This window comes from Muscardinus avellanarius, assembly GCF_963383645.1.
Source record: "Muscardinus avellanarius genome assembly, chromosome: 1".
Lineage (NCBI taxonomy): Eukaryota > Metazoa > Chordata > Mammalia > Rodentia > Gliridae > Muscardinus > Muscardinus avellanarius.
The window spans coordinates 116,804,468-116,829,295 of NC_137786.1; the positions used below are offsets into that span (position 1 = coordinate 116,804,468).

At 42.1% G+C, this 24,828-nt stretch overlaps 1 protein-coding gene across 3 annotated transcripts in view; it reads left to right on the plus strand.

The window, feature by feature from the left end:
* Positions 1 to 1,087: 1,087 nt before the first annotated feature.
* PRKDC (protein kinase, DNA-activated, catalytic subunit) overlaps positions 1,088 to 24,828 on the plus strand; it is a gene marked incomplete at both ends in the record, with an annotated part of 201,911 nt that continues 178,170 nt past the window's right edge. For all 3 annotated transcript variants that reach the window (XM_080713685.1, XM_080713686.1, XM_080713687.1), the window contains 12 exons: positions 1,088 to 1,241; positions 8,533 to 8,609; positions 8,707 to 8,799; positions 13,243 to 13,317; positions 14,071 to 14,179; positions 14,707 to 14,819; positions 14,904 to 15,003; positions 18,788 to 18,843; positions 18,926 to 18,956; positions 19,823 to 19,980; positions 22,278 to 22,424; positions 24,275 to 24,439. In XM_080713685.1, the coding sequence (XP_080569811.1) occupies positions 1,088 to 1,241; positions 8,533 to 8,609; positions 8,707 to 8,799; positions 13,243 to 13,317; positions 14,071 to 14,179; positions 14,707 to 14,819; positions 14,904 to 15,003; positions 18,788 to 18,843; positions 18,926 to 18,956; positions 19,823 to 19,980; positions 22,278 to 22,424; positions 24,275 to 24,439 (1,278 nt within the window). The remainder of the gene's footprint in view (positions 1,242 to 8,532; positions 8,610 to 8,706; positions 8,800 to 13,242; positions 13,318 to 14,070; positions 14,180 to 14,706; positions 14,820 to 14,903; positions 15,004 to 18,787; positions 18,844 to 18,925; positions 18,957 to 19,822; positions 19,981 to 22,277; positions 22,425 to 24,274; positions 24,440 to 24,828) is intronic.

Genomic DNA, 24,828 nt, shown 5'->3' on the forward strand with positions numbered 1-24,828 from the left:
CCCTTCCTGGCCCGCCGGCCGACTCCCTGGAGCGTGTCGCTGCCCCAGCCGCTCGGGCCGCGGCTCCCGTGTACCCCGGCCTACCAGGTCTCCGCGCCGCCACGCGAGCCTGGCTGAGCTTTTCCCGCCGGCGGGACAGCAGGCCCCGCCTCGCGGCCATCCCACCAATGACAGCGGCGCACTGCCGTGGCCCCGCCTCCGGAAGGCGCCACCGCACCCGGACGGGGGGACTGAGGGGAAAGCTTCGGCGTCGACGCCCGCGGGCCCCGCCGGGCTCCACCCTCAGGTCAGATGGTCTGACCTGCCATGGGACTGCGTTTTCGCGGGAAATCTGGAGCGTCCCACTAGGCCAAGTTCTTGAGGGGGGGTGTTCCTCACAAGGTGTTAGACGAGAAGGACCTGTTTGGCTTCTAAGGCATGCCAGATACGTTTGACACAAACTTGCGTATCTCAAATAACGCTCCTTGCCACTTTTGGTGCTGGGGGTTGAACCCGGGGGCGTTCTACCTCTGAGCTAAACACTCAGCCCTATTTTAATTTTAGTTTTAAACATGGTTTCACTACGTTGCTGAGAGTCTTACTACTTGCTCAGGCTGTCTTCGAACCTTTAATCCTTCGCTCCAACCTCCGAAGTACCGGGATTACAAGCGTGTGCCACCACGTCCGCCTCCCCTAACTTGTTTTACCGGCCACAGCGTTAAGTTCTTATGTCTCATTTCAGCGAGTACCTACGAAGGGCATTCAGTGTTCTGCACTGAATCCATCAAGTCCCAGCAGGATGCTGACAGGGGCCTCCCAGCCAGAGGCTAGTGGAAGGTTCCGCTCGGGCTCCGCCCCGCCCTACCCCGTCACCCCGCCCGCCCCGCCACGCGCCGTAGCCCCGCCCCACACGTCGTAGCCCCGCCCGAGACGTAGCCCCGCCCAGTTGCTGACTACGCCCCCGCCGTGGCCCGGTCCCCACTTCCTAGCCTCCGGCCCACCTCCGCGCCGTAGCCCCGCCCCGCGCCCCGCGCCGTAGCCCCGCCCCGCGCAGCGCCGAAGTTCCCTCCGTGGCTAGGCTCGCTCATTCGCGCTTAATGTCCTTATCATGGCGGACTCCAAAGAGGTATTGCGGAGCAACTTGCTGCAGCTGCAAGAGTCCTTGTCCGCCTCGGACCGCTACAGCGCCGCGGAGTCTAGTCATCAGCTGATACGCGGCCTGGGGCAGGAGTGCGTGCTGAGCTCCAGTGCGGCGGTTCTGGGTGGGTACGGTCCTGGCCCGAGCCCCTGGGCTGCGCAGTCTTGCAGCCAGCCAGCCAGCGTGCGACCCAGGGTGTAGTTAACGGCACCGTGAGGTTCCGGGATTTCTGTGGATGGTGTGCACGATGATTTGCCCAGCTGATTTCCTCCTTCCCCAGCATTAGAAAAAGGTGTTTTATAGCCAAAGTTGGTGAAATGGCCTCAAAATGGTCAGTCCTTGTTTTCCAAAGTCGGAAAAGACAACGGATAGCTTTCCCCCTTCAATTAAGTCTCGCTTAAACTGTCTTGTTACCGAGGCTGGCTGAACCTGTGATCTTCCTGTCTCGGCCTTCCATGTACTGGGATTACAGGTGTACACCACCACACCCTGCGCTTTCCGCTTTTAAGATTTGCAGAAATATAATTGGAAAGTCATGCTGTGTGTGTGTGTGTGTGTGTGCGTGTGTGTGTGTGGTATAGGGGCTTGAACTCTGGGGTGTTCTACCTCTGAGCTACACCCCCATCTCTATTTTACTTATTTATTTGTTTATTTATTTTTACAGTACTGGGGATGGAACCAGGGGCATTCTGCCCCCAGCCCTATTTTTTATTATTTTGACGGGAGCTCACTGAGTTGCAAAGGACCTCACTAGTAGCTGAGGCTGGCAGAGAACTGTGATCCTCCTCTCTCAGCTTCCCAAAGGCTGAGATTGCAAGCGTGGGCCACCGCGTATGGCTTTTATTTTTAATTTAAACAGGGTCTCATTAGGTTAAGGAAAATTTCAGTTGCTGAGGCTGCCCTTGAACCTATTATCTTGTGTCAACCTTCCCTGGGTATCTGTTCCTTTCTTTTCTTTTTTGGTACTGGGGATTGAACCTAGGGGCTTTGTACCTCTGAGCTATATCCCCATCCCTATTTTTTTATTCTTTTTTTGTGTGTGTGTGGTACTGGGGGTGGAACCCAGGAGCTTTTCTACATCAGAGCTCTACTTCCAGACCAATTTTAATACTTTATTTGGAAACAGGGTCTCACTCAGTAGCTGAGTGCCTCACTCAGTAGCTGAGGCTGGCTTCAAACCTGTGCGATTCTCCTGTTTCAGCCGCCCAAGTACTAGGATTACAATGGTGCACCACCACACCCAGCCCTATTTATTGATTTTTAAGCATAGTTTCACAAAGTTGCTAAGGTTCCTGATTAAGTTACTGAGGCTGGCCTGAAACCTGTGTTCCTTTTGTCTCATCCTCCCAAGTACTGGGATCACAGGCATGTGCCACCACATGCAGCTTATATTCTTTTTTTTTTTTCTTTTTTTTTTTCGGTACTGGGGATGGAACCCTAGCTTATATTTTTTAAAAATATCATGCAAGCCGGGCGTGGTGGCGCACCCTTGTTATCCCTGCGCTTGGGAGGCTGAGACAGGAGGACTGCATGGGTTCGAAGCCAGCCTCAGCTACTTAGTGAGGCTTTCAGCAACTTAGTGAGACCCTGTTTCCAAATAAAATATATTAAAAAAAAAAGGTCTGGGAGTATAGCCCAGAGGTAGAAAGCCTCTGGATTCCTCCTCCAGTACCACCAAAAAAAAAAAAAAAAAAAAAGCAAGTCGGGTGTGGTGGCGCACACTTGTAATCCCAGCATTCAGGAGGCTGAGACTGGAGGATCAAGGATCGCGATTCTCAGACAGCCTCAGCTACTGAGTGAGGCACTCTGCAACTTAGTGAGATCCTGTTTAAAAAAAAAAAATAGGGCAAGGAGTGTAGTTCAGACAGAGGTCAAATGGCCCAGGTTCCATCCCCAGACCGGCAAAGGAAAAAAAAAAAAAGTTATGCAGACTTCATCTACTCAGTGTACCCTCTTTTTTTTTTTTTTTTTTTTTTTTGCGGGTTTGGGGATGGAACCCAGAGGCATTTGACCACCGAGCTACACTCCCAACCCTATTTTTAATTATTTATTATTTTTTTGGTGGTACTGGGGGTGGAACCCAGAGGCTTTCTACCTCCAGGCTATACTCCCAGACCTTTTTTTATACTTTTTATTTGGGAACAGGGTCTCACAAAGTTGCTGGAAGCCTCACTGAGTAGCTGAGGCTGGCTTCAAACCCGTGCCTTGCTCCTGTCTCAGCCTCCCAAGCGCGGGGATTACAAGCGTGTGCCACCATGCCCGGCTTCCAACCCTATTTTTTATTCTTTTATTTTGAAATAGGGTCTCACTAAGTTGCATAGGGCCTCACTAAGTAGCTGGGACTGTCCGCGATCTGCAATCCTCCTGCCTCAGCTTCCCAAATGCAGTGATTACAAGTGTGTACCACCACGCCCGGCTGTAAATCACCCTTTAAACAAGATATTTTTATGGTATCTGTAACAGTGTGGGATGTCACCCTGAGTTCCTGTTTTTAGCTAGTTTAGAAAAAAATATAGGCAGAACTGCACTGCTGGAACTCAGGGGCATTGTACCTTCAAGCTATACCCCCACTCCTATTTGTTAGTCTCTTTAATTTTTGAAACAGGGTCTTACTGGGTTGGGAAGGGCCTCACTAAGTTGCTGAGGCTGTCCAGGAACAGGCTCCAGTCTCTGCCTACCTAGTCCTGGGATCACAAGCGCGCACCAGGAAGACCAGCAAAAACCTGTTTTATGATAAAAGGAAGATACAGAAATATAGTCTTCAAAGTATAGAGGTTTGGAGCTATAATTATTTTGTTATTAATAATTAATATGGGAGCTGGGTGTGGTGGCGCACGCTTGTAATCCCAGCATTTGGGAGGCTGAAACCAGAGAATCATAGTTCTCAGACAGCCTCAGCTACTTAGGCCTGCCGCAACTCAGTGAGACCCTGTTTCAAAATAAAGATTAAAAAATAGGGCAGGGGATGTAGCTCAGAGGTCAAATGCCTCTGGGTTCCATTCCCAGACCAGGAAAAAAAAAATTAATATGGGGTTAACATAGCCTGTTTCTTTATCTTTTAACTTTAAACTGTTGTGAGAGTGTATATAATTCTTTTTCTGAGTGTAGGTGTCTCTGTTTTAACAGTGTTTAAATGGGTAAAGAGCCAACCTTTTTTTTTTTTCTTTTTTTTTCGTGGTACTAGAGGTGGAACCCAGGGGCTTTTCTACCTCCGGGTTATACTCCCAGACTTATTTTATACTTTATTTGGAAACAGGAGCTCACTAAGTTGTTGAGAGCTTCACTAAGCAGCTGAGGTTGGCTTCAAACCTGTGTGATCCTCCTGTCTCAGCCTCCCAAGCACAGGGATTACAGGCATGGGCCACCACACCCAGCTAACAGCCAACTTTTAACTGACCAAGGTCAACCTTAGCTGCAGACAGACAAAAGAATTTTATTGTTTTGCCTGAGTATAAAAACTTGTTCTTATTAACAATTAATACTGCCCTTATTAGCAATCAGTACAGGCGCAATCCTCATTACTATTCATGTGTTGTCAAGGATGTTAATAATCTGGAAACATTTTTCAAAAATTTACATTATGTAGCCAGGTCTGATGGTGTGCACTTGTAATCCCAGCATTTGGGAGGCTGAGACAGAAGGATCACGGTTAGAGGACAGCCTCAGCTACTTATTGAGGCCCTTTGCAACTCAGACCCTGTTTCAAAATACAGAATAAGCTGGGTGTGGTGGTGTAAGCTTGCAATCCCCATACTTGGGAGGCTGAGACAGGAGGATCGCACAGGTTCGAAGCCAGCCTCAGCTACTTAGTGAGGGTCTCAGCAACTTAGTGAGACTCTGTTTCCAAATAAAATGTAAAATAGGTCTGGGAATATAGCTCGAAGGTACAAAGTCTAAATATACAGAATAAAAACTATGGCTGGGGTATAGCTCAAAGGTAGAATGCTCCTGGGTTTCATCCCCAATACTGCAAAAACAAAACAAAACAAAACATGTATTCACGTTCAGATCTGAGGGTTTCAAGGTTAGAATTCATTTTTGTTTGCTTAGCAACTTCTAAAACATTTACAAGCTTACTATATATTTCTTTTCACTTAAGAGAAAATAAGTGTGTTAGATTTCTATTGTTGCTATAGCAATTGCCATGAACATAGTGTTAAAAACATGAGCTGGGCGTGGTACACACTTATAATCCCAGTACTTGGGAGGCTGAGACAGGAGGATTGTGCAGGTTCAAAGCCAACCTCAGCTACTTAGTGAGGCTCTCAGCAATTTAGTGAGACCCTGTTTCCAAATAAAATATAAAATGGGTCTGGGATTGTAGTCAAGAGGTAGAAGGCCCAGGGTTCCATCCCTAGTAACACACACACACACACACACACACACACACACACACACAGGAGACCAGTTTGTTAACCTCACGGTTCCATAGTGAGAAGCCTAAGTCTTAGCAAGCTAGAACCAAAGTATATTTTCTGAAGGCTCTTGGTAAAGAATTTGCTTCCTTATTCATTCAACTTGTAGGACTCCTGAGGTCTCTGTTTCTTTGCTGAGGTTCCTTGGTTTTAGAAGGTGCCCAGTTTCTTCAGGTATTAGGGCCTTGGTCCATCTTCAAAGTCAGCAATAGTATGTCAAGTACCTCTCAGGAGAAGTTTGGAATCTTTTGTCTTTCCTGTCTCCCATCTCTGGCCTACTCTTCCTTTAACTATTTCTCTCTTCTCATTCCTTTTCTCTCTCTTTTTTGGTGACACTGGCGATTGAACCCAGGGGCATTCTAACTCAGAGCTACACTCCAGCCCTATTTTTTATTCTTTATTTTAAAAAAGCATCTTGGTAAGTTGTGGAGGGCCTCACTAAGTAGCTGAGGCTGGAATACAAGTATGCACCACCATTCCTCGCTCGCTTCTTCCTTCCTTCCCTTCCTTCCTTCCTTCCTTCCTTCCTTTCTTTCCTTTTTTTTTTTTTATGGTATTGGGGATGATACCCAGGGGCATTCTACTTCTAAGATACACTCCCAGCCCTATTTTTCAAAACAGGATATCATTGAGTTGCAAAGGGCCTTGCTAAGTAGCTGAGGCTGGCTGTGAACCATGATCCTCCAGCCTCTCCCTCCAGAATGCTGAGACTACAAGCATGAGCCACCATGAGCTTTTTCTTTTTGTGTGTGTGTGTGAAGCTGAAGCCTCCTGTATGCTAGGCCAGCACCTCCTACTGAGCCATATTCCCAGCCTTCCTCATGCTTTTAAGGACTAAGGACCCATGCATGTGCTTATGCTGGGCTCCATGAAATATCCAAGATATCTTTTTTTTTTTTTTTTTGTGATACTAGGGATTAAAACCAGGGGCATTCTACCTCCAAGCTACACCCTCAGCCCTGTTTTATTCTTTATTTTAAGATAGGGTCTCACAGCCGTGAGACAAGGCTGGGGCAGGAGCCTTCGACGCCAGGATCAGAGCCTGCTGAGGGGTTAGGCCGGTGCCAGGGCCAGCAAGGCCGGGACTGGGGCCTGCCGTGAGGCATGGCTGGTGCTGGGGCCTCCGAGGCCAGGATCAGAGCCTGTTGAGGGGTGAGGCCTGTGCCGGGACTAGCCTGGCCAGAATTGGGACCCACTGTGAGGCAAGGCCGGAGCTGAGACCTCCGAAGCCTGGATCGGAGCCTGCTGAGGGATGAGGCCAGAGACTGGGCCAGTGTGACAGGATTGAAGCCTGCCGTGAGGCAAGGCCAGTGTTGTGGCCTCTGAGGCCAGGAACAGAGCCAGCTGAGGGGTGAGGCCGATCTCAGGGCCAGCGAGTCTGGGATTGGAGCCTGCTCTGAGGCAAGGCCGGTGCTAGGGCCTCTGAAGAAGGGATCGGAGCCTCCCGAGGGGTGAGGCCGAAGCCGGGGTCAGCAGGGCAGGGATCTGGGCCTGCCTTAAGGCAAGGCTGTTGCTGGAGCCAGCGAGGCCAGTATCAGAGTCTGCCAGGAGGCAAGGCTGGTGGGGAACAAAACTTGCAATATGGCATACACAGAGAAACATCACAGAGGATAGAAAATCAGATGCTTTCCCTAAAACGCAAAAACTAGGAATAAATAGATAATGGGAGGAGAGCTGGTTGAAGAAAGGGCCCCATGGAAGAGCAATCGAGGTGACCAATCAGAGGGGATGGGATGGGGGAAGACGGAATCTCTTTAAAACGCATGATGTACGTAAACAAATATATCAAAGTTAATCACCAAATCAAGTTTGGGATTGAGGTGGGGGAATGGGACAGGGACAGGATAAGGGCTAATTGGATGATGCGTGCTTGTATACCCTCACAAGTCTTGTATTCCAATGTGATGTTTGACTACAATGCACCAATAAAAATATATTAAAAAGAAAAGATACTTATAGTTTTCCCGTGCAGCAATGGATATGTCATCTGGCATGTCAGGAAAAGGTGGACTGTTTTGAAAGCAACAATTATTGAAATTTGTCAATTTCCTTTTTTAAGCATAGACAAAATATAATCATGTTTTAAGGAAAAAAAAAAAAAAAACAGGGTCTCACTAATTTGTGAAGGGCCTCACTAAGTAGCTGAGGCTGCCTGAGAACCTGTGTTCCTCCTGTCTCAGTCTTCTAAGTTCTGGGATTACAAGCATGCACCACCATGCCCAGCTGGCTTCCTGTTTTATTTATATTTTATTTTATTTTATTTTTTGCAGTACCAGAGATTGAAACCAGGGGCATTCTACCTCCGAGCTACACCCCCAAACCTATTTTTATTTTCTTCTTTATTTTGAAACGGTCTCACTGTGTTGCAAAGGGCCTCATTAAGTAGCTGAGGCTGTCTGAGAACCGTGATCCTACTGTCTCAGCCATTTGAGACAAGTGGGATTACAAGTGTGGGCCACCTGCCCAGCCTGCCTCCTGTATTTATTTATTTATTTATTTATTTATTTATTTATTTATTTATTTATTTTTGGTGGTACTAGGGGTGGAACCCAGAGGCTTTCTACCTCCGGGCTATACTCCCAGACCTATTTTTATATTTTTTTATTTGGAAACAGGGTCTCACTAAGTACCCAAGGCTGGCTTCGAACCTGTGCGATCCTCCTTTCTCAGCCTCACAAGCGCAGGGATTACAAACGTGCGCCACCACGCCCGGCCTCTGCCTCCTGTTTTAATATCAGCGGATTAGCACCTAATTCCTTCTGCAGCCTTGATTCCTTTGCTGTGTAAAGTTGATATTCTGAGATAAAACACTGTGGATTATGATGTGGGCATCTTTGGGGTAGGCATCCCTGTTGAATCTCAGCCAGGATTTTCTACTTTGTCTCAGTACATAAGTCTTAGGTTAGTGTTTTATTACTTACTAATGAAGATATTGCAGTCATTGTAGGATGGTTTAAGAAATGCTTGGCAACTCTTTTAATTTACTGATTGTTTGTCCAGCATTACAGACTTCCTTAGTGTTTTCCAGAGATTTTGGCTTGCTTGTCTTTATTCGGAAATCACTCAGCTTTGATGAAGTAAGTGAAGAACTTTTCATTTTGCTTCTTGTATAGTCCTTTATGTTGGAGTTTTTTTTTTAATGTCTCTATTTACTGTTTATTTCTTTTATTATAGTTTCGTGACTGCAGGGAAGAAGCCCTAAAGTTTTTATCTATTTTCTTAGAAAAAATTGGTGAAAAGATCACGCCTTACTCTCTTGAAGTTAAGGTAAGGAGAAAAAAACCCAGCTCATCATGTGTCAACATTTATTTTAATTTATGGTGTAAGGGACTTGGGTTTTTACTTTATACCCTTCTTGTTGGTGAGTTTACTTATTTTTGCTTGATTGCATTAGAAATAAAGTGGGTTGCTAGGGCGTGATGGTGCACACTTTTAATCCCAGCGCTTGGGAGGCTGAGACAGGAGGATCGTACAGATTTGAAGCCAGCCTCAGCTACTAAGTGAGGCTCTCATCAACTTAGTGAGACCCTGTTTCCAAATAAAATAAAATATGAAATAGGTCTGGGAGTATAACCGGGAGGTTGAAAAGCCTCTGGGTTCCACCCCCAGTACTACACACACACACACACACACACACACACACACACACACACACACACACGTGGGTTAAGCCGGACATGGTGGTGCAAGTTTATAATTCCAATACTTAGTAGGCTGAGACAGGAGGATCATGTAAGTTCAAAGCCAGCCTCAGCTACTTAGTGAGGCCCTTTGCAACTCAGTGAGAACCTGTTTCAAAATAAAGAAGAAAAAGTAGGGCTGGGGGTATAAGTCAGAGGTAGAATACCCCTGGGTTTCATCCCCAGTACTGCAAAAAAAAATGTGTGTGTGTGTGTGTGTGTGTGTGTGTATATTTATATGTGTGTATATACATTTCTGTATATACATATATATTTATATATGTATACATGTATACATACATATATGTGTGTACATGTGTATATATATATACATATATACATATAAATAAATCATAGGTCTGGAAGTATAGCCCAGAGGTAGAAAGCCCCTGGGTTCCATCCCCAGTATCACACACACACACACACACACACACAAAGCAATGAAGTGAGTTTTGCCAGGTTGGTGGCACACACCTATAGTCCCAGTACTTGGAAGGTTGAGACAGATTGGATCACAGATTTGCAGAGGCTCTCTGCAATTTAGTGAGACTTTGTTTCAAAATAAAGAATTAAAAAAAAAAAATAGGGTTGGGAGTGTAGATATGAGGTAGAATGCCCCTGGGTTCAATCCTCAGTATCACTCTTAAATACACACACACACGCACATACATCTTACATAAGTGCCTTTTTTTAAAAATACACCAAGTGCTATATGCATCTATGTTTGTATCACCTTGAATCTTACTGTGATATATAATTTTTTTTAATTTTTTATTGGTGCATTATATTCATACATCATATTGGGGTAAAAAACTTGTATGGACATACATGTACACACCACCAATTTAACCCCTACCCAATTCCCACCTCATTCCTTCCCATCCCTCCTTCCCTTGCTTGGCTTAGTGGTTGACTTCGATATGTTTAAGTACATTGTGTGTTTTAGAGAATTTCCCTCTTCTCTCCCCCCATTCCCTCATTTAGGTTGTCTTGTTTGCTCCTCTATAGGATTTCCTTTTTCATCTAGGGTTCCTCCTATGACCCATTTCTCCCTAACTCTCACGTATTAGGGAAAGCATCTGATTTCTTAATTTTTGTGACTGACTAATCTCACTTAGCATAATGTCCTTCAGTTCCATCCATTTCCCTGAAAATGATGTAATTGAGTTTTTTTTAATGGCTGAGTAAAATTCCATTGTGTATATATCCCACAGTTTTGTAATCCATTCATCTGTTGATGGACATCTTGGCTGGTTCCATAGTTTGGCTATGGTGAATTGTGCAGCTATGAATATAGATACACATGCATTAGTTTGGTAGTTTGGTTTCCTTTCTTTTGGGTAGATACCCAGAAGTGGTATTGCTGGATCAAATGGTAGATTTGTTCCCATTCTTCTGAGGATTCTCCATACTGTTTTCCAAAATGGTTGCACTAATTTGTGATCCCACCAAAGATGTTTTAGAGTTCCATTCTCCACATCCTCGCCAGCATTTGTTGTTGTTTGTGTTTTGAATGATTGCCATTCTAGTTGGAGTTAGGTGAAATCTCAGGCTAGTTTTGATTTGTATCTCTCTGATTACCAATGATGTTGAGCATTTTTTTATGCATTTATTGGCTGTTTGAATTTCTTTTTTCATGAAGTATCTATTTAGTTCGCTTGCCCATTTTGTTATTGGATGATTTTTTTTTTTAGTGTTGAGTTTCTTGAGTTCTCTGTATATTTTAGATATTAATCCTCTATCGGAGATGTAGGTGGCAAAAATCTTCTCCCATTCTGTTGGCTCTCGGTTGAGGTTCTTGACAGTTTCCTTTGCTGAACAGAAGCTTTTCAGTTTCATGCAGTCCCACATATTGATATGCCTTTTAGTTTGTTGTGCCTTTGGGGTCTTGTTAAGAAAGTTTTTATCTGTGCCTATGTGTTGCAGTGTTGGACCTATGCCCTCTTCAAGGAGCTTCAAGGTCTCTGGTTTGATTTCCAAGTCTTTGATCCATCTTGAATTGACTCTTGTGCAGTGTGAGAAAGTGGGATTAATTTACAGTTTTCTGCATATGGTTAACCAGTTTTGCCAACACTATTTATTGAAAGGCTATCTTTTTTCCAGTGTACGTTTTTGGCCCCTTTGTCAAAAACCAATTTGCTGAAAGTGTGTTGACTTGTTTTTGGGTCTTCTATTCCATTGGTCTATGTATCTGTTTTTTTTGTCAGTACCATGCTGTTTTTTATTACATTGGCTTTGTAGTATAGTTTAAAGTCAGGTATTGTGATTCTTCCTAAATGGTTTTTGTTGCTGAGAACTACTTTGGCTATTCTGGGTTTTTGTTATTCCAGATAAATTTAAGGACTGATTTTTCTGTGTCTGTGAGGAATGATTTTGGTAGTTTAATGGGCATTGCATTGAATCTGTAGATCACTTTTGGAAAGATGGCCATTTTATTATTATTTTTTTTTATTGTTGGTGGTACTGGGGTTCCTGGAAGCCTTTCTACCTCCGGGCTACACTCCCAGACCTATTTTTACATTTTTATTTGGAAACAGGGTCTCCTAAGCCAGCGCACGCGGCTGGCTTCGAACCTGCGCGATCCTCCTGTCTCTGCCTCCCAAGCGCGGGGATTACAAGCATGCGCCACCACGCCCGGCAAGATGGCCATTTTAATATTAATTTTGCCTATCCATGAACATGGAAGATCTTTCCATCTTCTAAGATCTTCGATTTCTTTTTTCACTGTTTTATAATTTTCTTTGTAGAGATCTTTTACCTCTTTGTTTAAGTTTATTCCTAAGTATTTTATTTTTTTGTGGGAGATCCTGAGTGTAAATGTTTTCTGAATTTCTTTTTCAGTGGATTTATGGTTGGTGTACAGGAAAGCTTCTGATTTTTTGAGATTGATTTTGTATCCAGACACTTTGAGGAATCTCAAGTGCCTACTTACTTTGTGTTTTTAAAAGATTTTTAAAATAGTTTTATTTATTTGATTATTTTGTTGCCTGTGTTTATTTTTTCTTTTTTTGGTGGTACTAGGGATTGAACCCTGGGGTGATCTGTCTATGAGCTACACCCCTAGCCCTTTACTATTATTTGTTTGTTTGTTTATTTATTTATTGGTGCTAGCAATTGAACCCAGAGGCATTCTACTTTTAAGTTAGAGTCCTATCCCTAGATTTTTTGGAAACAGGGTCTTGCTCAGTTATCGAGGGCATTGTTAAGTTACTGAGGCTGGTCTAGTAAGAATATCATCTTCTTGTCTTAGGCTCCCAAACACTGGCATTACAGTTGTATGCCACCATGCCTGGCTTTATTGTGTGTTGTTTTTTTTTTTGGTACTGGGTACTGGGGATGGAACCCAGGAGCATTCTACCTTTGAACTACACCCCTAACCCTATTTTTTATTCTTTATTTTGAAACGGTCTCACACAGTTGCAAAGTGCCTCACTAGGTAGCTGAGGCTGTCCATGAACCGCAATCCTTCTGTCTCAGCCTCCCCAAACGCTGGGATTACAAGCATGTCCTACCAACCCCGGCTATTTTATTTTTATTTTGAAACATGATCTTGCTAGGTTGATGAGAATTGCACTACTTGCTGAGGCTGTCCTAGAACCTGTTATTCTCCCATCTCAGCCTCCCAAGTACTGGGATTACAAGTGTGTGCCACCATGCTTGGCTTAATGTTTTACTTTTAACAACTAAATATTATTTTTTATTATGTCATATATGATATTTTCCTCAGCTATAGTTTTAGCCATTACTAACTTTTGGTTGTCATTTTTTTTTTTTTTTGCGGGTCTGGGGATGGAACCCAGGGGCATTTGACCTCTGAGCTACACCCTCTGCCCTATTTTTTATTCTTTATTTTGAAACTGGGTCTCACTGAGTTGCAGAAGTCCTCACTAAGTAGCTGAGGCTGTTTGCGAACCACGATCCTCCAGGTCTCAGCCTCCTGGAATGCTGGGATTACAAGCCTGCACCACCACGCCCGGCTTTAGTTGTCATTTCTTATCAGTGATTTGGTTTGTCTCCTTTTAAAATCTAGAATACTTGTACCAGTGTTTATACAAAAGACAGAGCTGCTAAATGTAAAATTCCAGCCATAGACCTTCTCATTAAGGTAATTTTGTTATTTCTATATCCATGTTTTTCATATTATGTATATAATAACTTATAAAACAGAAAGCTGGCATTTGGCATTTTATTTTGGGTCTTTTGGAGAGGAAGAGGTGAGTCATGTGGACCTTGTGGGGAAAATGCACCCTTCTTTTTCATCACCTGACACTTGGATGTTCTTCTCAGACCCTCCTGCATAGTAAAAGAAAGATTTGAGGTTGTGAGGGTAGTGAAGGAGGGAAATAAACAAGGATTAACTACTACCTTTCTCTTTATTACCCTTTCTGTCTTTGGTGAAACCTAATGCTATTAGGAATTGCCAAAAGATTGCCTCACCTTCTGGGGCTTTGTTCCTTGAAATCCAGTGGTAGGAATTGGAATGTTCTGTTTATGTGGTTCCTGGGGCTCCCTTTCACCTGACCCCTGTGTCCATTTTGCATTTCTGTTTGAGAGTTCCTTTGGGCCTAGTTGGTCTGTGTGATTTTGAGTGGGTCTGAAGGAATAGATATAGTTCTGTTACTGGCTTGAGGGGAAGGCAAAATTAGACCTAGACCATCTTTGCCTCATAGCTTTCCACTACCCACCTTTAGCCCCACATCTTCGATCGATCATCCGAATAGATGTGAGTCCTGAGAGACCTATCGTAAATCCCATAGAGACACAGCATTCTGAAATTGGCTGTGCATAGACAAGCTGAGTTAGAGGCAGCCTTTTCTGTATGTTTCTCTTCTGAAAATGCCAATTTGTGTTCTTTTAGTTACTTTATACTCTGAGAAGTTCTAGACTCATGGATGAATTTAAAGTTGGAGAATTATTTAATAAATTCTTTGGAGAACTTGCATTGAAAAGCAAGGTACCAGACACAGGTAAGATGCAATTATGGCCAGGTGTGGTGGTGCATGCTTGTAATTTCTGTGCTTGGGAGGCTGAGACAGGAGGATCGCGCAGGTTCGAAGCCAGCCTCAGCTACTTAGTGAGGCTTTCAGCAACTTAGTGAGACCCTGTTTCCATAAAATATAAAAAAGGTATGGGAGTATAGTCCGGAGGTAAAAAGCCTCTGGGTTCTACCCCCAGTACCACCAAAAAAAAAAAAAAAAAAAAGATGAATTTATGTTATCTTCAAATATTTCAAAAGATTAGAATTAACTAAACATTATAATAAGACTTAAGCAGGGCATAGTGGTGAACACTTGTAATCCTAGTACTTGAAAGGCCAAAGTGGGGGGATTGCAGGTTTGAGGCCAGCCTCAGCAATTTAGCAAGACTCTGTTTTTTAAAAAAAAGAATTTCTTTTGAAAAAAATGTCCTCATTTCCTTATTCATAAATTTGTGTTAATTTATTTAAGTTTAAGTGTAGTTTTAGGCTTTCATTTGATTAAATTTTATTTTTCAGTTTTAGAGAAAGTCTATGAGCTCCTAGGAGTATTGGGTGAGGTCCACCCCAGTGAGATGATATGTCATTCAGAAAGCCTGTTCCGGGCTTTTCTGGGTGAACTGAAGACACAGGTAGGAAGAACTTGATGTTACTCTGCTGCCATAAACTTGGTTGTTTTTTTCTCACTCAGCACTCTTCCTTACACTTGTTTTTAGATGACATCAACTCTAAGAGAGCCCAAACTGCCTGTCCTGGCTGGCTGTCTGAAGGGGCTGTCCTCTCTTCTGTGCAACTTCACGAAAACGGTGGAAGAAGGTATTGCTGGGCTTCTCTTGATTTTCTTTCTTTAGTCACAAACCCTAGTCCAAGCAAAATTGCCTTATTTATTTATTTATTTTGCTGGTCAGGGGATGGAACCCAGGGGCATTTGACCTCTGAGCCACACTCCCTCCCCTATTTTTATTCTTTATTTTGAAACAGGGTCTTACTAATTTGCCGAGGGCCTCACTAAGTAGCTGAGGCTGTCTGTGAACTGTGATCCTCCGGTTTCAGCCTCCCGGATGCTGGGATTACAAGAGTGCGCCACCATGCCCGGCTCAAAATTGCCTTATTTATTTATTTAATTTTTTATTGGTGGATTGTAGTTACACATCACATATGTATGAATATACATCATTTGCATTAGGAGATTTTCCTCCCTCCCATCACCCTCAGGTTGCAGTTAGGTCTCCGTTTGCTCATCTAAGGTTTCTCCTTCGTTGTCTAGAGTTCCTCTTATGACCCATTTTCTCCCTATGTTCTGCATATTAGGGAGAGCATCTGATTTTCTACTTTTTGTGACTGACTAATCCCTTTAGCATAATGTTCTCTAGTTCCATCAATTTCTCTGCAGATAACATAATTTTGTTCCTCTTTATGGCTGAATAAAATTCCATTGTGTACATATTCTATAGCTTTGTAATCCATTTATCTGTTGATGGGCATTTTGGCTGGTTCCATAGTTTGGCAATTGTGAATTGTGCAACTGTAAAGAGGGATACATATGCATTAGTTTGGTAGTTTGGTTTCCATTCTTTTGGATAGATACCCAGAAGTGATATTGCTGGATCATATAGTAGGTTCATTCCCATTCTTCTGAGAATTCTCCATACTGTTTTCCAAAGTGGTTACTCTAATTTTGCATTCCCACCAACAATGTATTAGAGTTTCTACTTCACAGTCTAGCCAGCAGTTTTTGTTGTTTGTGGGTTTTTTTTTTTTTTTTTTTTTTTTTTTTTTTTGCGGGGGATGGAACCCAGGGGCATTTGACCTCCAAGCTACACCTCCTGTCTGCCCTATTTTTATTCTTTATTTTGAAACAGGGTTTCACTAAGTTGTGGAGGGCCTCACTAAATAGATGAGGCTGTCGGTGAACTGCAATCCTCCAGTCTCAGCCTCCCTAATGCTGGGATTACAAGCTTGTGCCACCACGCCCGGCTTTCTGTTGTTTGTGTTTTTATTTATTTATTATTATTTTTTAAATTTATTTTTATTGGTGCATTATAATCATATATCACATTGGAATACAAGACTTGAGGATATACAAGCACACAACATCCATTTAGCCCTCATCTAGTCCCCATCCCATTCCCTCCCCCTCCCTTGATCCCATGCTTGTTTGGTGATTAACTTTGATACATTTGTTTATGTACCGCCTGCATTTTAAAGAGGCTTCATCCTCCCCTATTCCATACCCTCTGATTGGTCACCTTAATTGCTTTACTATAGGGCCCTTTCTATAACTCGACTTCTTCCTGTTATCCCTTTCCTCCTAGGAAAAGGTTTCACTGAGTTGCAGAGGACCTCTCTAAGTAGCTGAGACTGTCTCCGAACCACAGTCCTCCAGTTTCAGCCTCCCGAATGCTGGGATTACAAGCATGTGCCACCACATCCGGCTTTTCTTTTTGTTTTGAAACAATTCTGTATTTCTTCCTTTAGCATTTTGTAATTTTTTTTGGTACTGTGGATTGAACCCAGGTGTGTTGTACTCCTTATAGCTACACACCAGGCCCCCCTTCCCCACCTTTTTTAAAATTTTTATTTTGAAATGAGTTCTCACTAAATTGTGAAGGCTAGCTGATAACCTGTGTTCCTCCTTTCTCAACCTCCAAAGTGCTGGGATTATAAGCACGTGCCACGTGCCTGGCTTGCTTTTCTGTTGGAAACAGAGCCTTATTTATTGCTGAGGCTGAACTTGAACTTATGATTCTCCTTTTTAGTTTCCCAAATACTAGGATTATAGATGTACAGCTGTAAAACCTTTCTTCTCTTTTTCTTTTTTTTCTTTTGTGTGTTACTTGGGATTGAACCATTTGGCATTCTACCTCTGAGCTATACACCCAACCTTACTTTATTTTTTTATTTTGAAACAGGGCCTTACTAAATTGCGGAGGGTCTCAGGAGATTGCTGAGGCTGTCTGTGAACCTGTGATCCTCTTATCTTAATCTCCCAAATATTGGGATTATAGGTGGGCACTGCCATGCCCAGTTGCTTTGCCTTTCTTGAATGTAAAGAGCTAAAAGTCTGTCCTTGTTTTGAATTCCTGAAGTAGCTCCCTTGTATCTCTTTTAGGGCATAATCCTAAAAACAAGCTAATGTTTTTCTTATCTTAAGGCATCTCTGATTCCATTCTTCCTCTATCCCTTATCACAGAATTATCTGGGCTGTCTTCAGGTACATTAGTCCTTGCCATCAAAGCAAACAGTCTTTTGCTGTTTTAAGTCCTGTTTCTAAGGGCAGAGAAATCTGTGAATACTCTGTGACATCTGGTGGAGACAGCTCTATAAACATCTATAATTCAGTCAGGCCAGAATAAGAATCTCACATAATAGTTGTGTGCCTGCTCTGCGCTCCCTTTGTAACTTTGCCAAGATGAAGTGTCATGTTTCATTCATATTTTTAATTCCCATTTTTTTGTGTTCAATATGCAGAATAAATGCCTGGGAGTATTGAAGGGAAATGTATTTGGCCTTGAATGAGTTTTTTCATTTAATTCTCCAGACAACCCCAGAAGAAGAGGTTAAGTTGTTCCTTTTATAGATCAAAAAACTGAGGCTTGGGAAGGTTATTAAAAGAGTTTATAAGTTATGATTTGGAATTTAAACCTGTATCTACTAGCCAGGTGTGGTGGCACACACTTATAATCCTAGCATTTGGGAGGCAGAGACAGGAGGATCGCAGTTTGTGGCCAGCCTCAGCTTCGTAGTGAGGCCCTCCGCAATTTAGTGAGAACCTGTTTCAAAATAAAGAATAAAAAAATGGGGGTGTAGCTTGGAAGTAGAATGCCTTTGGATTCAATCCCCGGTACCACACACACACACACACACACACACACACACACACACACACACAGACAAAACCCTAAACCAGCTGGGCGTGGCGGCGCACACTTGTAATCCCCTCGCTCGGGAGGTGGAGACAGGAGGATCACGCGGGTTCGAAGCCAGCTGCGCTGGCGTAAGAGACCCTGTTCCAAAAATATAAAATATGTCTGGGAGTGTAGCCCGGAGGTAGAAGGGCTTCCAGGAACCCCAGTACCACCACAAAAAAACAAAAACAAATAAAACCCCTAAACCTGTGTCTATTTAATTTCAAATTTATCTCCCTTCTTCCATCTCTTTCTTCCTTTCTTGTGGTACTGAGGATTGAACACAGGGTCATCCTATCTCTGAACTCTACACTTAGCCCAATTTTATTCTTTAGTTTGAAAAAGAATCTCACTAAATTGCTTAGGGGCTTGCTAAGTTGTTAAGGCTGGCCTCGAACCTGTGATCCTCTTGACTCAGCCTCCCGTGTACTGGGATTACGGACCCATACCACCATGTGTAGCTTCAGATTTTCTTTCCACTTTCTGCCAATTATGACTCCATAGTTATAATAAGTTACAGCTCTCTATCTGGATCAGTGGTGGAAGAAGTTACTCCTGAATTCTCAAGACTTGAGGTTAAAGCAGATGTCTAAAATAAAGCTATTATTTGCAAAGTTGTTGGTAAGTAATGTCAGGTGATACTGTCATGATCTCTAATGGAGGCTTTTCTTTTTTTTTTTTGCTATCTTTAGACCCACAGACCTCAAAGGACATTTTTGACTTTGCACTAAAGGCAATTTGTCCTCAGGTAGGAAGAGTATCATTCTAATTATTGTATTGTTGAGACTTGTGACCTTCAAACACTGATCGTGAATATTTTTCTAAAATAGGTTGATCTGAAGAGATATGCTGTTCCTTTGGGTAAGAGTCTATGTTTCATGAGGTATAATAGTATTTTACATTGCTAACTTAATATTTTGAGTAAGTTTTTGCTTAAACTACAAACGAAAGTGAGTGATAACACATGTGATCTTTCACTCAGTCATCAGGGGAAGGCTCTTGGGAACTTAGTTCTTAGCACACAAGCCTAGGTTCGTATGGTCACATTCAGGTACATGAATTTTGAAAGGTATCTATTTTAGGCATTTATCTGAGGATCCAGGCTTTTTGTTTTTGTTTTGCGGTACTAGGGATTGAACCCAGGAACATTCTACCTCCGAACTATACCCCCAGCCCTAATTTATTCTTCATTTTGAAACAAGGTCTTGCAAGGTTGCTGAGAGTCTTACTACTTGCTAAGGCTGTCCTCTAATCTATGGTCCTCCTGTCTTAGCCTTCCAAGTACTGACATTACAGGTGTGTGCTACGACGCCTAGCTCCCAGCCCTTTTTAAATTTAATTTTGCTAAGTTGCTGAGGGCCTCACTAAGTTGCCAAGGCTGCCCTCAAATCTGTGATCCTTCTGTCTCAGTTTTCCAAGGACTGGTTTTACAAGTATATGTCACCATACCTGGCTCTAGTGTTTGATTATTTAAGTCCTCATCCTTTTTCTGACTGTTTGGAGGCCATGGGCCTGTGGATTCATGTGGAGGCTAGTGGCAATAGAGTGCCTTTCAGGGTTCCTGGGTTATCATAGTGTGATTGGCCAGATCTTCAGGAATCGAGGCTTTCTTAGTTCTCCATTCCGGCTTGTGTTGCCTATTTTTTTTTTTTTTTTTATTAGTGCATTGTAGTCATACATCTTAATGGGAGTTGCCCATTTTAATCCAATATTTTTTGTGTTTTCAGCTGGCCTGCGCTTATTTACCTTGCACGCATCTCAGTTTAGCACCTGCCTTCTGGACAACTACATTTCTCTATTTGAAGTGCTTTCAAAGTGGTGCAGTCATATGAATGCAGAAGTGAAGAAAGCTGCACACTCAGCCCTGGAATCCTTTCTGAAACAGGTGCTACAGATGCCACTTCCTTTTCTTTCCTTTTTGATTTTTTGTGGAACTGGGGATAAAGCCCAGACATATTTTACTTCTCAGCTACACCCCCTAGCCTTATTTTATATTTTATTTTGAAACTAGGCCTAAGTTACTTAGGTTGTACTAGAACTTGTGATCTTCCTGTCTCAGCTTCCCAACTAGCTGAGATTATCAGTCATTTTAACCTTAGCTATTTTTTTTTTTGTGTGTATGTGTGTGTTGCTGAGGATTTGAACCCAGAGGTGCTCTACTAATGAGCAATAACCCAGTCTATTTTATTTTTGATTTTGAAATAGTCTCACTAAATTGCTGAGGCTAAGCCTCATACTTGCAATTCTCCTGTCTCAGCCTCCCAAGTGCTATAATTTTAGCTATTTTTGCAATTGCTTTAGTTTGGATTTCTGTGGTGACTCTTGATGTTTATCTTTTTTTGTTATTAATCATTTAATCATTCTTAATTTTTTTTTTCTGAAGTGCTGAGATCCTTTTTTTTTTTTTTGTGGTACTGAGGATGGAATCTAGGAGCAATTTACCTTCTAACTATATCCCCAGCCCTATTTTTTATTCTTTATTTTGAAACGGTCTCACTGAGTTGCAAAGGGCCTCACTAAGTAGCTGAGGCTGTCTGTGAACCTTGATCCTCCTGTCTCAGCCTCCCAAATGCTGGGATTACAAGTGTGTGCCACCATGGTGTTCAGATACCTTTTTCACTTTAAAATTAGATTATAAATCAAGCTGGGCGTGGTGGTGCATGCTTGTAATCTCAGCATTTGGGAGACTGAGACAGGAGGATCATTGCTGTGAATTGAACCCAGAGCCTCATGGATGCTAGGCAAACAGTGTACTACTGAGTAACAACCCTAAACCTCCTTGTCTATTTAGTCCTTTTCTTTAGGAAAAATGTATCACATACAATATAGTCTTATTTAAGAGACTGTCTTTTCTGAATGTGGTAGAGACTAATAAGGAGAGATTTTTTTTTTTTTTTTTTTTTTTTTTTTTTTTTTGGTGGTACTAGGGTTCCTAGAAGTCCTTCTACCTCCGGGCTAAACTCCCAGACCTATTTTTTTTAATTTTTGGAAACAGGGTCTCTTAAGCCAGTGCGACTGGCTTTGAACCTGCATGATCCTCCTGTCTCTGCCTCCCAAGCATGGGGATTACAAGTGTGCACCACCACGCTCGGCGAGACAATTATTTTTTTATGAGTAAAAGTAGTTTATGTAAATGTAGCAATTTTTTTTTATTTTTTGGTGTACTAGGGATTGAGCCTAGGACATTTTACCTCTAAACTACAACCTCAACCTTTTTTTTTTTTATTTTTGTAACCAGGGGTATTGTACCTCTGAGCTATACCCCCAGCCCTATTTTTGAGTTTGTTTGTTTGTTTATTTATGTATATGTATTTATTTATTTATTTATTTATTTATTTATTTATTTATTTATTTATTTTTTGTGGTACTGGGGGGTGGAACCCAGGAGCTTTTCTGCCTCCGGGCTATATTCCCAGACCTATTTTATACTTTATTTGGAAACAGGGTCTCACTAAGTTGCTGAGAGCCTCATTAAGTAGCTGAGGCTGGCTTTGAACCTGTGCGATCCTCCTGTCTCAGCCTCCAAAGCACTGGAATTACAAGTGTGCACCACCACTTCCGGCTAGTCTTTTTATTTTTGAAACAGAGTTTTACTGAGTTGGCGAAGTGCCTTGCTAAGTAGCTGAGGCTGCCTGCGAACCATGATCCTCTGGTCTTTGCCTCTTGAATGCTGGGATTACAAGTGTGTGCTACCATGCCTGGCCCCGATTTTTTATTCTTAAATTTTTTTTTTTTTTCAGGCCTGGGGATGGAACCCAGGGCATTCGACCTCCGAGCTACATCCACTGCCCTATTTTTTATTTTTTATTTTGAGACAGAGTCTCATTAAGTTGTTGAGGGCCTCACTAAGTAGCTGAGGCTGTCAGCAAACTGCGATCCTCTGGTCTCAGCCTTCTGAATGTTGGGATTTCAAGCGTTTGCCCCCACGCCTGGCTTTTTATTCTTATTATGAAGAAGGGCCTCATGAAGTTGCAGAGGGCCTCACTAAGTAGCCAAGGCTGACGGGCAACCTGCAATCCTCCTGTCTCAGTTTCCCAAGTACTGAGATTACAAGTACACCACCACATCTGGCTAGGAATATGTTAATAGTATCTAAAGTTGAAATAAGTCTAGCTTTGTCCTGTTTGTATAGATATCTTTGTTTTGCTATTAAATATTCTAAAGAGTGTCATATGATTTCAGGTTTCTTTTATGGTGGCAAAGGATGCAGAGGCGCACAAAAGTAAACTGCAGTACTTTATGGAACAATTCTATGGAATTATCAGAAACACAGATTCAAGCAACAAGGAGTTATCCATTGCTATTCGTGGATATGGACTGTTTGCAGCAGTATGACTCATTATTTGATCTTTTTTGTTTAAAGGAATATAATTTAGAACATTTTTAATAGCATCTTATACTTGTGACAATATGATTATCATTTGTTTAATTGACTAATAATATTATTTAGTGTACACTCTTTATTAGAAGTCTTTATATATGCTGGAGCTGGGTGTGGCAGCACACACTTGTAATCCCAGTACTTGGGAGGCTGAGACAGGAGGATTGCAGGTTTGCGGCCAACCTCAGCTATTAGTGAGACCCTCTGCAACTTAATGAGATCCTGTTTCAAAATAAAGAATAAAAAATAGTGTTAGGTGTGTAGTTCAGAGGTAGACAAAATAAAGAATAAAAAATAGTGTTAGGTGTGTAGTTCAGAGGTAGAATGCACCTGAGTTCGATCCTCAATACTGCAAAAAAAAAGCTTTATACATTCCATCACCTTTTTATATTCTTATAAAGCTGAGTATCATTCAGTTTTATGTATGATGAAGCTCAGAACCAGAGACATTAGGTAACTTGTCAAAAGATGTCAGTATTGATAGGAGCAAGACAACAGTCCAAGTCTAAGGAGTAGAATCATTATGTTTTTACACTGTGCTATGCTGCACCTTAATTATAAATTTGTAGTTGTTTCAGTTAAATTCTTAGAGAAGTATCTGTGACAGAAAGATATATAGTTAAAAATACGAATAACTAGTTTTTTCTTAGTGGATCTCTGTGACTTTTATAGGGAAAATAACTTACTGCCTTTCTTCATACAACTATAATATGCATTATTGTCTGCTCTTTTTATTCTTTCTCTCCATTTGTCTGTCATCCACTCCCTGCGCTTGGGAGGTGGAGACAGGAGGATCGCGTAGGTTCGAAGCCAGCCACACTTGCTTAAGAGACCCTGTTTCCAAATAAAAAAATATAAAATAGGTCTGGGAGTGTAGCCTGGAGGTGGAAGGGCTTTCAAAAACCCCAGTACTACAATAAATAAATAAATAAATAAATAAATAAATAAATAAATAAATAAATAAATAAATAAAATACTTTTGGCCAAAAGAAATAATATATGAAAAGGGTCAAAGATCAAAGATGGCATGGAATTTTGTACTTTCTGTACCGTAGTCTAACCAACCTCAGCTTGTTCACTGTGGCTAGAATTGTAATGAGAACATGATATACAAGAAAAAAGGAGAGGACTCTAAAAAGATGAGCCAGAAATATCCTTGTATCTGGACTCGATCTGGAAGACTGTAGAACTCTTTGAAAAATGGGAAGTCAGGTAGTTACAGTATTAGATTTGTGAGTTTAAATAGATGGTTCTGGTCATGGTGTGGATTGTGGTATAGTATATATTCCAACCATGAGTTTAACTCGGTCTCTTCTTAGGGTGGCTAGCCAGGGACTGTATAAAACCCACCATCTAAACAGTACCTAGAACACAGTGAATCAAAAAGTGTCCTGTGTGTGAATAAGTAGGATGTGACTACAGATTATTATGAAAAACATCTTCATAAGATAGTATATCTGAAGCCGGGCATGGTGTCACACGCTTCTAATCCCAGCATTTGGGAGGCTGAGACCTGGAAGATCACGGTTCGTGGACAGCCTCAACTACTTAGTGAGGCCCTCTGCAACTCAGTGAGACCTGGTTTCAAAATAAAGAATAAAAAAATAGGGCAGGGATGTAGCTCGGAGGTTGAATGCCCCTGGGTTCCATCCCAGACCTGCAAAAAAAAAAAAAAGATACTATATCTCTATATATAGTAAAATAAGCAAGTAAAAGTGGCTTCCTTGGATATGGACACCTGAAGTCTTTGTTTTGATACCGAGAAGCTTTATGAAGCCTTGTTTCCTCTTTCCTAAAGCCTTGCAAGGTTCTAAATGCGAAGGAGGTTGACTTCATGTATGTTGAGCTCATTCAGCGCTGTAAGCAGATGTACCTCACCCAGACAGACACTGTGGATGACCATGTGTATCAGATGCCGAGTTTCCTCCAGTCTATCTCAAGTGTCATACTTTACCTGGACACAGTAAGTGAAATAAACTGAGTACACTTTAAAGTATTTAATCTCATTTCTTTAGGTAGTTTTTTTTTTTTTTTTTTTACTGAGGTTCCTTGAAGCCCTTCTACTTCTGAGCTATACTACCAGACCTACTATATATATATATATATATATTTTGGAAACAGGGTCTCTTAAGCCAGCGCGGCTGGCTTCGGACCTGCGCGATCCTCCTGTCTCTGCCTCCCAAGTGTGGGGATTACAAGTGTGCGCCACCACACCTGGCTTTTTTTTTTAAAGTACTGGGGATGGAACCAGGGCATTCTATCTCCGAGCTACACACTCAGCCTTATTATTTTAGTCCTTTTATTTTTGAAACAGAGTCTCACTGAGTTGCGAAGTGCCTCACTAGGTAGCTG